General features: G+C 33.4%; 1 protein-coding gene across 2 annotated transcripts in view; it reads right to left on the minus strand.

The window, feature by feature from the left end:
* Window positions 1-6,154: 6,154 nt before the first annotated feature.
* LOC143074604 (protein mono-ADP-ribosyltransferase PARP15-like) overlaps window positions 6,155-15,208 on the minus strand; it is a 38,903-nt gene continuing 29,849 nt past the window's right edge. The window contains exons 3-5 of one of the 2 annotated variants that reach the window (XM_076249982.1): window positions 11,758-12,066; window positions 7,916-8,093; window positions 6,155-6,836 (exon numbers count right to left, since the gene is read on the minus strand). In XM_076249982.1, coding sequence (XP_076106097.1) covers window positions 6,556-6,836; window positions 7,916-8,093; window positions 11,758-12,066 — 768 coding nt within the window. In that variant the 3' untranslated portion in view covers window positions 6,155-6,555. The remainder of the gene's footprint in view (window positions 6,837-7,915; window positions 8,094-11,757; window positions 12,067-15,208) is intronic. The other variant, XM_076249981.1, reaches the window with a different exon arrangement.

Below are 15,208 nucleotides of genomic sequence, written 5' to 3' on the forward strand. Positions count from 1 at the left end.
TGAGAGGTGAAATGTGTTCAGACTATTACATTTCGATTTTTTTTTTAAATTTAACCAAAGTTTACTGCAAGGGGTGTTTAACGACCTCGATGATTATCCATGAGGATCTCGCACTCGGTCAGCTCTAGGTTTTCACATAGTTCATGATCATACAAGAATTGAGAAGCCTGTGGTTTACTTGTCTAATAATATGAGACTTTGGAGCTCATATAATTTACATTCAACGTTTTTTATCAAATATTTCAAGGCTTTTTGACTATCAATGTTGACCCCCCTGTTGAAGAATCTTAATAAATCATGCGTTGTGTTTTTTCTATACATTTAATCGTCGTGATAGCTAATGCATATAATATAACGTCACAGAGTAAAGCGGTGTGGTAACAACGTTACCATAACGTAATGTTTGTACTTCGCGTATTTTCCGACATTCTGGGGGCCGACAAAAGTGCAATATGTAACGAAAATTAAAAAAATGTAAATTCACAATATAGATAAATAAATTTAAAATTAATGTCCATCTCAAATAAAATAATCAAATTCCTTAAACTTGACTTAACACAATTACAGTTTATCTTTTAGTCCCTTCATGGATTTTTCTTCAAGCACACACGATAACTTCAGGCTAAGCTGTAATTTTCTTTACGTTATAAGTTTCTGTCCTGTATCTATGTGGCTTCTTGGCTCAACCAGTTGAGGGTGTGTTTGTTCGAGCGGTCTTGGTAGATAGTCACTTCCTTGGATGTTTTCCTCAAATGGGTTTATGTGCGATCTTCTTTGAACGAGCCATTGCAATGTGTTTTCTGGTCTTCGTTTGGCAACGATCATACCTGAAGGTATATCATCTTGATGGTCATGTTTCTGTGGCAACTTTGCCGTGGACTTTCCTTTCTCGTTATCAATAGCTGTGTTCTTGTGTGAAATATCGTTTACAAGAACTGCTGACGACTGGTTGATGTGTTTATTGATTGGTCCTGATAATAAATATCCAATCTTTGACTGTACAGCGGTGGGTCCTTTTCCTCTGATAACTTTGTCCTCGATAATGTCCCAATAGTGGTCGGCAACTATGAGTAAGTCGATTTCAAAACGTTCTGTACTTTGCACAGAATGTGCAAGTTTAAGTTCTCTTAAGTGAGGCAAGCTCCTTGCAGTCAGGGAAATATTGTTCTTAATTGGGACGGCAATTTCTGGAACAATTAGTGTGTTAATACGCAACTTTTCTCCTGTGTCGGTCTGTAGTTGTATTGTTGCAGTGTCTAAGTTTCGAACTTTCTGAGATAAATCTCCGAACGCAGACAGTTGAATGCTTACGTTTTCTGTGGGTTTTATTTCTAACTGGTTAGCTAGTTTCTGAGTTATAAAAGAACGCTGTGCTCCCTCGTCAAATAAGATGTTACATTCTACTTCTTGGTCGTTATATACAACTGGTGCAATTGCTGTTTTCAGGAGAATGTTGTGATTCTGTTGTGATGAATACATTACTCTAGTCTCGTTTAGTGTTTCAAATTCGTTTATTGCTGACTGTTGTATTGTAGGCTCCGGTGTCGTACCTGGAATGACCTCTTTAACTTTACATATGCTCGTATGATGCATTCCGTCACATTTTTTGCATCGTTTTGTAGACTTACATGCGGCCACTCGGTGTGACCCTAAACAGTTAAAGCATAACTGTTTCTGTTTTACGATTTGATTTCTAGCGTTTGCGTCTGTTACTTCAGAGCACTCCGTCGGATAGTGCACACCTGAACAGAAAATACATGTACGTGTATTTTCTTCGTATGTGTGTCTGTGAATTTGCTCTTGTATGAATGTGATTGCGTACCCATAAACAATGCAGTGGCGTACAATCTGTCCGATTCCATGACTCCCTGTCCTGCCTCAAGTATTTCAATCTCTTTAGTTATAGATTTGCGTAGATTATCCAATATCAAATTATCTCTTCCGTGTTCTCGTGCAATATTCTTTCTTATGTCAATTGGTAACTTGTCCAAAACTACAGGTACCAAAAGCGAACCATACATCTCTGGTGTTTGACCAAGTGACTCTAATCCTCGCACATATGATTCAAGTTTGTCTCCGTAAGACCTCAAGCTAAATGCATCATTTGTCGGTGTGGGTAAGTTCATGAGTGCTTTCATGTAAGCATGTATCAGTTTGCGAGGTTGTGCAAACCTATCTCTGAGAAGATTGACTGCGGTTTCGTAGTTACAATTAGTCAAAGCGAATCCCTCTACTGTTTGCGCGGCGCTTCCCTCAAGCTGGGCTTTAAGATAGTTAACTTTTTGGATTGGCGTTAATGTGTCGTTGTAGTGTATAGATGACTCGAAACAATCCCAAAATGTCTGCCACTTGAGAATATCTCCATTAAAATAGGGTAAGTCTAACTTTGGAAGGCTATGGTAATTAGTTTTTGAAGATCTCGGTTCTGACGGGACTTGAAACATGACATTCTCTGACGGACGGATATGCACTGCAGGGGCGTGAATTGAATACTGCTGGTTCATAGAATCTATTGCACATCTGTTCATATCAACTCTAGCTTCGGGTGTGAAATGATATGCGTCTGGGTTAAGTCTGCTCGTTGAAGGGCCAACAGTATCATGCGAAATTATAGTATTTGTTTCAAAGGACTTAATAAATTTCCGAATTTGTCTAATTTTACAATCAAGTTCGTACATATACTTATCTGAGTCGGTGATTTCCTGCTCCAGATTTTCCTCCGATGTCTGTTCAAAAAGTCTGTTATTCAGGTCAATCAATGTTTTCTGTTTCTGCGTGACGGCATCATCAAGGGCTTTCACTTCGTCAACTTCTGTGTCTGTTTTTGACTTTAACTCGTCGAATTTCACCAGTAGCTTCGTGACGGCTCCTTTGTGTCCAGCACGAACTGACTTCAGCTTTGAATCCATATATATCCAAAGGTTACGGCACCATTAAATGTTGAAGAATCTTAATAAATCATGCGTTGTGTTTTTCTATACGTTTAATCGTCGTAATAGCTAATGCATATAATATAACGTCACAGAGTAAAGCGGTGTGGTAACAACGTTACCATAACGTAATGTTTGTACTTCGCGTATTTTCCGACACCCCCTCCCTTTCCAATTGATTGGATAAAATGAATGGATTGCCGACCCTATTTCAAACTGAAGTCCTATAACAATGTATAAACTGACTGGTATTCGAGTTTGTTAAAAGAAATAATTGGTATCTCTATTGATTCAATACCGTAATGCCGAAAAACAATCATTTGTTTCCGCGAATTCCGAACAGCTAGAAATATATTCCCGAGTGTCAATTTGAGTAACTTGAATAATTCAAGCCTTTTCCATGTCCGATTTTCTCCCACACGAGAAATGTAGCATTCGTACATCAACTGAATAATACGACTGAATTATTGGGGTTACAATTTGTGTAAATCCCGAATGTACATAAAAGTAAAGGTCCAGCCCGACTTTCGGAAATGGACTGTTGTAGATTTCAGATTGATTTCCAGAAATAAAAATCATACAAAAATGTTTCACGCAAATATTCGTCTTCAGACGTGTAAAGTTATATAACGGTTACTAGCCGGTCTTGATTGTGATAAAAAGAAGCGCAAGCAATGCATAAAATATATAATGTCGTGGCTCAGGGATGTGTTGAATTATAGAGATGCTTATGCGGCACAAAGATAAGATTAATTTACCCAAATGTACTAAGAATTACCACACAACTTAAATTTACTTAAATATTATATTGATTTGTTATCCTGTGCCAGACAGATGGCTGATATTCTGAGAAGAGACCTTGATGAAATGAATTTTTATGGGAACAAAGATTTTGAAAACACGTCGCAGTGTTTAGATTTTAACAAAAAATAAGGCACCAAGTTCGAAAATAGTTTTAGTTCATAACAAAGAAAATGTCAACCGTTTTCTAGCTTGGTGATCTCAAAAATTAGAAAAATACATGCTATCGAAGCTAATGGACGGGTTTAAATTTTCTAAAACTATAATGCACATGTTTTAAGTTGAAATTATTTCAAAATCGTGTTAAGGTTTTTTAAAACAGACCCCGTTGGATAAAACTTTTAGGTGGCAAAACAACTGGATCAAAATACATACACTCCTTTTTTGCACCTGTCCTAATCAGGAAACTTATGATTAGTGGTTGTCGTCTGTTTATGTTGTTAATAAGTGTTTCTCGTTTTTCGATTTTTTTTATAGATTAGACCGTTGGTTTTCACGTTTGAATGGTTTTACACTAGTAATTTTGGGGCCCTTTATAGTTTGCTGTTCGGTATGAGCTAAAGCTTCGTGTTGAAGGCCGTACCTTGACCTATAATGGTTTACTTTTAGAAATTGTTACTTGGATGGTGAGTTGTCTCATTGGCACTCATGCCACATCTTCCTATATCACCTCTTTTGTTTGCTTTTCTTTACTTAAAAAAAAAAAGACCGTTACATATATTTTCACGAGTTGGTATAAAACAGATTATAATACTTAAGATTATATGCAAAGTCTACTATGGGCTCGCCGAAGAATTCACACACATATGTACCCTGTGACTCGTACATCTACTGCATTTACATGACCCCTTCCTTTTTTTACATTATGTTTTCTTAAAAAATATTATGGAATTTATTAATACCTATTTCTTATATTTCTTTCGGGTGTCTCTATAAGCTTGTTCTTGAATAACGATCCATACTGAATTGCATCCAAAAGGATCCATGCAGTTTTTAAATAATATTTTAATTTTCCAATTCAATGTATACATAGGTAATATCTTTTGTGTTTTGACACAGTCCCCGCATTTAAAGTGTAATTTGTCAACCTCAGCGTCGTGAATATACCTTTTCGTAACATGTCTAATAGAAAATCTTGGAAATGTAACAATTCCTGCCTAATTTCACGATTTTCCCTATATATCCTTTGTAATTTTGGTGTATGATGCTGTTAACTTCAACAGCTCGTATCTCAAAAACGAAAACGGTTACCCCCTTTTTTATTTTATTTTCCGAATTACTTTTACAAGCAGAATCTACATGTAAACTTTAAAAAAAATCCATTGTGTAGTTTAATTACGTACACTTCGCCTTAATTGATAAAGTCAACACCACTTACTGTTATCTTGGTGCCATTGTTCATTACATAATCAAGAATTTTCTTACTATACTGTTGAAATTTATATAAAGGAACTAAAACATTAACATTATATAAGTCTAATATCAACAGCAATTACTGTCCTCTGCTGTATTTAGTCAATTTCTAGAAAGTTTTTGGTCCTCAATACTCCTTAACTTCGTACTTTATTTAGCCCTTTTAACAGTTTTTGATTCAAACGTCATTGATGAGTCTTTTGTAGAGGAAGCGTGCGACTTGTGCAAATTAGAAATTTTTATTCCTGTATCTATGATAAGTTTATTTCCTATATTTATACATTTCAGCATTACACCAGAATCTCTGCAAAGTTGTGTACGACAAACAGAGATGACTTTTCTTTCCCTATAGTTTATTTCCCTATAGTTAAAGTGAGAGGGTAAGCGCTATAAAACCAGGTTTAATCCACCATTTTCTACATTTGAAAATGCCTGTACCAAGTCAGAAATATGACAGTTCTTGTCCATTCGTTTTTTATGCGTTTTGTTATTTGATTTTTTTAAATGTTTTTTGGACGGCGATGTTGCTTTCGGTGTTAATATATCCCTTATCGATCGATATGCTCTTGTCTTTAGTGACTTTTTAGATTTGAATGAGCATTATTTATGTATTATTAGTACTATTTTTAAGCCAGGGATTTTGGTACCACAAATTACGTAAAACCTTCTTTCATCGCCATAAGTTTGGCTTTACCGGACCTGTAGATGACCTAATTATGATACAATCCGGTTAACTTATCAATCCTTTAGATAAACTTATTCTGAAGTTATTTTCTGTGTATATAATGATTTTGTTATCAGTAAATTATAAACATACTTAATATAACACACAATTGGCATATTCTTCGTATGGGTACGTGGGGTTCAATAATAGCACTCTTTTATCCTTAAATATACAGACAAGTATACATTGCTATGTAGAGGAATGAAGAAGAAAACAATAACTCTTACAAATTATTAAGATGTCAAGAAGTATGTTTATTGACCAGTAAGATATTTTAAAACTCATCTGATTATAAATATTTAATATTTCAATTGTTATTATTTCACATTTAAAGCGAGATGGACAAGTATACAATGTATTCTATATAAAAAAAAAAAAAAGGATCATAATAACTTTTTTTACAAGTCGTTCCAAAACTTGGTATCTAACGAAAACTGATAAATATACATTTGAAAGTAAACTCTACAATACACGGCACTCGTTGAATAGAATATTTGATTCTGTAATACAAATATTGTAATACAAAAATATACAAGTAATTACACAAGGATCAAGGATTATTTGAGAGTAAAAAGCAAAGTCAAGTTTAAACGATTTTTTAAATTCCTGATTGAACAACCTATCAAACGTTGTGAAAATTTGGAATTATAATTGACTTTATAATCAGAAACACATTAAAAATACGTATCATTGAAACACAATGAGATATTCAGGATAGGCCTGTGTGTCATTAAAAACAACGAAAAGATTTGGGGACTCAATATTGTCCACAGCACTATCATAAACAATGTGTCCATCTGCTCCTGGTTTAGGTGGAGTTACTTTCATAAAATTGTCTCCTCTGATGAAATCTCCCACTAGAACTTTACATAAATACATCCTGCGGTGACCTTTAGAGTCTGATAAAGCCCATTGTGTAGCATAGGCAGGATTGACAGCAAAGGAAATACCTGATCCAAACGCATTAACTGAAAAAAACGTATAGTCAATTAGATTATTAACGTTTTTGTTATCAATACTATTCCTGTCGATAATTTCAAAGAACGCATTTCATTGAGAAATTCAATAGTGCTGATATTTACGGATTTGACCGAAACGATGATCTCCTAAATAATTTCATTCAAATTGAATTTTTTTCAACGATATTAGAAACACTAACAACTTTTTGGGCAAAAAAGGTATTGAGACTAGTTTATTAATGTTCTTGCAGTTTTGTTTATACTCGAGGATTCATACTCCGTTGGAATATCCTCTTTTGATAACTGTTTTTTTTTTACCATGCAATTTTAAATGGGGTTACGATATCTTAGAAATTAGTCTACCGATGCCAATGTTATTTTCGAACACACAAAAAAGAGCATATAATATCAAAGAGAAGCTTTATGGGGGGTATGAGAGTGAAACATAAAATGATGGAATTTTCTATTCTTTCCAGAAGTGTAGTATAGAAATTGTGATATATTAACAATTATATAAAAACTATAGTTTACCGAGCTTTTCTTCAAGCTATAGCTATGACACATTTAATCTAATTACATTATTAAATTGGTCACCTTTTAAAATTAGTTTATTTAAAGGATCAATAAGTTTAGTAGGATCGTTTCTTAATTTCCAGACACAATATCTCCGTAAAATAAGGCTGTGATATCCCGTTTGAAAAAGGTTTTCTACAGGTACAACCTAATTTTAAAACCAAATATTTATATATCTTTGGCATGGATTTTTTATCCTAAGATTCCTTTAGAACTATACATTTTCTAAATTACTTCCGCTTAAAACGCAAACACATTTTAATTGAGGCATACATTTTTCAATTTTGTTAAAATATGAATGATTATAACCTCAGATAATTTGATTTAATTTTTTTAAGTTGCATTTATGCATCGAAATTTTCTGCTGTCTAATAAAAATCGATCAGTAAACAAAAACATGAGTAAAGATTTAAAATTAACTTAAACTAAACTAAACTAAATTAAAACATTAAGACATTATATAGTTTAAAAGTCATGACACACAAAAGAATTGTTTAATATGTTGTTTAATTTACCATTTCTTCCACAAAAACTTCTATCAAAGCCATATGTATTAATACTATCAATTGTGTCCATAGGTGTACCATGCCAAAGTCTACGTTCGTTCTTGGTTCCTGTATCATTTGTAGAATCCATTAACCTTTTCTTAGCTACATATTGGTGCTGTAGACATCGGTTTTGTATTTTCTGTATCTATGAGATAAAAAGGAGTACAAGTCATATGAGAGGGTGAATTACAAAAACATAATCTGAAATTGATATTCAGTAGTCTTCGGGAAAACACAATAGACGGGTACTATATGAAGATCACAAGTCTGTTTACCATTTGAATATCACATGTTTCATCTGGCGTTACTTTGGTGTTAGCTAGCATTTGTTTTTTCTCAGTCGTTCAACCGCTTGTCTTTCTGTCGTTATTGTGTGTGGATTCAGTTATTCTTCAACCAATGCGTTTGAATGGCAATGAGGAATCTTCCGCCTCCATTTCATCGACGTTCTTTTCTATTCAATGTATTTCTATTTTTATTGTGTTGTATAGTTGCGCTCTCATTTTACAGACAAACTTAGAAATTTCTTTTAAAATATCTCAGCAGAAAAAAAATAGGATGCACGTTTTTATTTGAACAAAACATGCAAATGCTATGTAATGTGAAGACATTTTACAACATAATCGAACTAACGAAACCTAACAAATCCTATGAAAATGTGAAAGTATAAAGTAACTTATTTGAACTTGCTAGATAAATCTTCAGTCGTATATTGTACTATTAAAGGGGTAAAATTAAAAGCATACGTTTGCAGAGGCTAATATTTAGAGAGCTACATTTGACTGATATGAATTGCGATTTTTCTCTTCTATAAGACTCTTGCCGCGATATAACCTTTTGTGCTGATGCGGCCTAAAAAATCATTAGTCAACCGATCAATCTTTTAGACTAGATTGCAAAAACAAGACATAAAAAATGGGCACTAACATCCAAAATAAATATTAGAAAATTACTTCGTTGTCAGGATGAACTAAGTCTGTACTTAGTGTTTTTGTTGTGTGGAAAATTGTATACTCTGCCCAATCCGTTCTGTGGTGTTTTGGTTTCTTGTTTTTTTTCTGATTTGTATCGATCTTGTGAGTTAAGCTATTTTCAACTGGTTTTATAGTGTGTTTAAATGTTGAGCTGGTACACCCTAATCGATTTCAAGAAAGGGGGAGGGTTAGGCTCCGGAAACATATTGAACCCAGTCATATTCTTTTTGGATAAATTTACATTTATAATTTCGGGTTCTTTAATTGCCGATTTTACGGCATGGTTTTTGCTAATTATTGAATGCCGTACGGAGACATATAGCTGCTAGTTTATTGAAAACTGCAAAATGACCTATCAGGACTCCAATGTCATTTTGTGGAAATTTATCTCATTGGCAGTCATAGATGTAGAAACAATGCTGTAATATTTGATCTAGTTGATATAATATTCCAAAATATTAATGCCATTTTGAACTTTCATTAAGGATCTTTATTGTAGTTGTTTACCATATGATGAAGACATAATCTTCCAATTAGTTAATTTGAGGTCTTGAGCTGGAATGTCAGTAACAGCTAGTTGTCTTGTGTTAATTTATGTACATGTATCATTGTCATTCTGCTAAGTTTCTTTTGTTACCTGTTCTATCATTGGACTTAGATATCTTTTAAACTGAGTTTTTCTGTGCGTAATGCTTTGTGTTTCTTCATTCTACATTGGCTAGAGGTATAAGAGAGGATTAAAATCTCACAAAACATGCGGTGTATTTGCATATTGCATGTTTTCAACTACTATGATGTCATTCCGTGGAGATTTGTGTAATTGACAGTAATGCCAAATCTTGTTTTATGGACCCGCAACGAAGTTGTCGGTGTCATTTAGCTTTACCCTTGTCCGTAATTCCGTCATTCTGTCATTCCGTCATTCCGTCATTCCGTAACAAATCATTGTACGGATTTTTTTTATAAACGCCTTAAGATATTGGTCTGAATTTTGGTATGTGAGTTAACCATGATGAGTTACAGATCGAGTTTAAGTTTCGTTCCGCTCCGCTAATTTTTGCCGAAATTACAGGATTTGGACTTTGATAAATTGTTGAAAATCACAGTTATACGGACTTTTTTTCTAAACTCTTTCAGATATGAGGATGATTTTTGTCATCTAAGTTAACCAAGATGAGTTATAGATCAAGTTTAAGTTTTGTTCCGCTCGGCTAATTGCCGAAATTACGGGCTATGGACTTTGATAAAATTATTGAAAATCACAGTTGTACAGACTTTTTTTCTAAACGCTTTTAGATATTGGGCTGAATTTTGGTATGCGAGTTACTTATGATGAGTTACAGATCAGTTTAAGTTTCGTTCCGCTCCGATAATTTTTGCCAAAATTAAGGGTTTACAACTTTGAAAATTGTTGAAAATCACAGTTATACAGACTTTTTTCTATACGCCTCCAGATTTTGAGCTGATTTCTGATATGTGAGACTAACATCATGTTTGTGTCCACATGTGTTATAGAAATTGCAGATTTTTCAACTTTTTGAGATTGGGCCATTCGTGCTGCTTTGAGACATCTAGTTTATATGAAATATTAATCAATCTTTGTGAAATCATTGCAAAAAAAGAAACAAGTTATTTAAAGTTACAAATTTATAAAATTTCATGTACAAATATTTATCATACAAAATGAATTCACAGCTATATTATACCTGTTATATCCCACAAACAATTATGTGTAGTTATACTTGTCATTTGAATAACACAAATTAAGAGTGTAGAATATATTATAATAAAAGAATGTGGTGTTTCATAATCGTGAAGTTAATGTAAATCATGTTCTAAGTAATATTGGCTGTGAAATTTATTTGTTACTCCAATCTTGAATTTATTGATTTTGACCGTAAATGAACTCAACGATAATTCCTCACTAAATTATTACATGATTTACATTCATACTCACAATGAGAAACTGGCACAACTTTTCCCATTTCATGTGCACTGTTGTGTCATATAATGTATAAACTACATAGGCAATAACTATTAAGTATCTGTAAATAACAGCTGTATTTGTACGACTCTTAGAACCGGTGTAATGCGAGCTTCAGCGAGCCATTTCCCAAGTTACGAACGGAGTACAAATACAGCTGATTATCGACATGAAAGACAATGATGTCTACCCTACACAACTCCTTGAGTATCTGCCAATTTCGCTCGCTCACGATAGAGCCCTGCGAACCAAAAATGTCATAAAACTCCTTTCCTGTTAACAAGTCCGTATATTTTTTCACACATCAAAAGTATGGATTACTGATTTAGTAGAAAGAGTTTTGACAAAAGTCGAATTCTTAAAGCTGAATCCGACCAACAATCTTATGCATTTCTCAAATGTCCAATCTTTTATTCGTAAAGAAGTCAATTTATTAATTTTTTATGATGAATGCTAATTTGGTCAGGACGGATTTATTTGCACATATGACGGAAATGATTTGTAAAATCAAAAGAACCCAGAAAATATACATTATAATCTCTAATAGAAAGATACAAAAGAGGGGTAAAAGATACCAGAGGAACAGCTCCTAAACCGCTTAAATGAAAGAGACAAACCGACAAATCATAACACACAAGATACAACATGGAAAACTAAAGATTTTTGTTTTGGGTTTTTGTTCGATATCAATTGATGAACTGAAATATGAAAAAACAATCAAATAATCTTTAAATGTTGAAACACGAATTTGAGTTTGCTATAGCGACACATCGAAGTAGTTGACCCCTTTTTTACTTCCTTTTCGTTTTTTAATCACAAATACGTTCCAAAACATTTTAAGTTAAAATCACCTGTATAACGTTAAAATTACGTCCCCCTTTTCCTGAATTGCTCTGGAGATCTCTTACCACATCTTGGTATTCTTTATCAGCAGACTGTAAGGTGACGATTTTAATAGCTTCATTTTGACCCATTGGAGCCCAGTTTTGAGGCAAAATAGCAGAATCTTCAAGTTTTTGTTTGTCAACGTATCGTATAATCTTTTGGACCTCATTCACAGCCTCAGGCAGATATTCTAATAGTCCTTTTATTTTGATACGACCGATAGCCTTATCAACATCGATCTTAACTGCAAATTGTTCTTCTAACATTAAAATTTTCTACAAAAGAAAAAAGGTATAATGTGCTTTATTTGGACACGTTAAAATGGTAGAAATTTGTCTTAACTAAAATGCCCTATTATAGCCTTATTGGCGATGAGGAGAACAACAAAATGTGTAAAGAACAACATATTATGAAAATTCAAAAGATATCCATGCAAGACACAATTCTTTATAATGCCTGTGTAATAGACAATCAGAAACTCCTTTAAATGTCAATCAAGACTAGATAGTACTGCCGCAAAAATGCTTCGAACGTGGATTAAGCACTCAACACATGAATTTAACTACATATTGATTGAAACAGATGCCTAGTTATATATTAATAGTTTAACTGGCAAAACTGGACCAAAATGAATTCAAATGTGTCAAAAGAACGCAATATTTTCTCAAATCTTACATCTATTATGGTTTAATTGTTTCATTTGCAGCGTACTCTAAGGTTGTTCAAACACATATATTTGGTGCACATATTTGTTCTTCTCTCGGTGAGATTTAGAGTTTGATAAGAGACAAACAAAATTAGGTCTAGCGCCCAAGAACAATTAGCCAATTATGAAATGAAGAAGATGTGATTTTACTGCCAATGAGACAATTCCTCACTAAATACTACATTATGTCGAGGTAAATAACTATAGGTTAATGTATGGTCAACAATTACCAAAACCAATACCACAAAGTTAGCTATGAAATGCCCCGATGGGCAAATACATTCAAACGAGAAAACAAACTGCCTGGTTTATGTACAAAACAATGAACGACCAAATTATTTGAAATACAACAACAAACGACAGACTGTATACTGTTATAACCGTTTCGCTTTCGACTTTATCTAATATTAAAAGGAAATAGAATACAGGTACAAATGTTTGCAGACTGTCGTTCAATTATTTTAAGATGGCGTATATATAGCTGCGTTCCATACAATCTTGATGTATGCAAATTCAAAGAGAACAATTTCTCTTGCTTCATAATTCGTTTAATTGCATTCCACTGTAATTTTTATATGCATTACATACTAATAATGTTTGTTAATATTATATCGTACAGATTTGTTGAACTGTATTAATCATTGCACTAATGAATTATCACAGAAATATATTTGTCTGGTAAACTAATTACAATTATCCGATATTCAAGAGCTTGCAGCTCCTACTCAGACTTTGTAAAACGTCATCAGTGTCTGAGTAGAAGTTGGTGAACCAGGGGTATGTCAAAGAACGTCTCGTCCTTTTTCTAAAATATTTCATAGGAAGGTACAAAGACCTTGTTGCTAAATATTGCGTATCAATTCCACAAATAATACATGATGGTCTTGATGTATAGATTCTGCGTATCGATGTTGTTTATCATCTAACAACGTGTTTTATTGTTCTTTTATTTATCTTTGTTCTATTATTAATATTAATTTTACTGTTGGATTGTTTTATGTGATATCCATTTAACGTGGCTCGGTACTTGTTTGTATTATCTTTCATTTTTTGCTGGTGTGTTTTGTATATGCGACTTTTTGTATTTCTTTGGTTCTTATAACGTGACTTTGTACTTTAAAAGATCCCGTCAGTATGATATTGTTCTATTTTATGTCATTTTGATATATTTCTATTATGAAATACAAAATACGTTGAATCACAAACGTCAAAATCATTCAATCGCGTAGTGGAATTAACTATTTGTGGATTCTTATAAATTCTATATAACTTTTGGACTATTTTGAATCTCGGTCTATTTCTGAAATTTATAATTACATACTTTTGATTTTTTAACCCTGATAGATGCTAACATTGCCTATGTGAAATTTTAAAATTGTTTGTATGTACATTGATCTACAAATATATGTGACGTGTAAAATTTTCTAACGTCAGACACGCGAAACAATGAATGTGTTTGTAGATAGATGTTTTTGTGTTCTGTTAAATTGTTCCTTTTAAAACTGTTACACTATGATGACTGCTGTACCCATATTTTGATTATTTTGTTCATTGTAAAATTGAAAATGGAAATGGGGAATGTGTCAAAGAGACAACAACCCGATCATAGAAAAGACAACAGCAGAAGGTCACCAATAGGTCTTCAATGTAGCGAGAAATTACCGCACCCGGAGGCGTCCTTCAGCTGGCCCCTTAAGAAATATATACTAGTTCAGTGATAACGAACGCCATACTAAACTCCAAATTGTACGCAAGAAACTAAAATAAAAATAATACAAGACTTACAAAGGCCAGCGGCTCCTGACTTTGGACAGGCGCAAAAATGCGGCGGGGTTAAACATGTTTATGAGATCTCAACCCTCCTCCTTTACCTCTAGCCAATGAAGAAAAGTAAACGCATAACAATACGCACATTTAAATTCAGTTCAAGAGAAGTCCGAGTCTGATGTCAGAAGATGTAACCAAAGAAAATAAACAAAATGACAATAATACATAAATAACAACAGACTACTAGCAGTTAACTGACATTGCAGCTCCAGACTTCAATTAAACTGACTGAAAGATTATGATTTCATCATATGAATATCAGGCACGATCCTTCCCGTTAGGGGTTTAGTATCATACCATCATAACATATATGAGAAGAACATAACCCGTGTCATGCCAACAACTGGTTTTTGAATAAATGTGTTTAGTTCCGATACAAAGACCCTATAAGTGAATCAATATTAACGCCAAAATATGCAATCTTTAATGACCTGACAACAGTATCGTAACTATATCCCTTCTTGATAAGTTTATTTAAAGGTTTTTTCAGTTTCTGAGATGAATACTGACATTTTTGTGCTTTATAAAGAATATTTTTATAACAAAATGGATGAGAAATACCTAAACGTATAAGAAGTCTGCATGTTGAGCTATATTTACGAACGATGTCTATACCGATGTGTCTGTTTAGTTAACGCATCATTGTAAATAAAACGGAATTTGATGAGACTGTCGTCAAAGTGAGAGGTTTAGCGCTATAAAACCAGGTTTAATCCACCATTTTCTACATTTGAAAATGCCTGTAGCAAGTCAGGAATATGACAGTTCTTGTGTATTCGTTTTGTGTATTCGTTTTTGATGTGTTTTGTTATTTGATTTTGCCATGTGATTATGGACTTTCCGAATTGATTTTCCTCAAAGTTCAGTATTTTTGTGATTTTACT

This window comes from Mytilus galloprovincialis, chromosome 5 (genome assembly GCF_965363235.1).
Source record: "Mytilus galloprovincialis chromosome 5, xbMytGall1.hap1.1, whole genome shotgun sequence".
In the NCBI taxonomy this organism is placed as follows: Eukaryota; Metazoa; Mollusca; class Bivalvia; order Mytilida; family Mytilidae; genus Mytilus; species Mytilus galloprovincialis.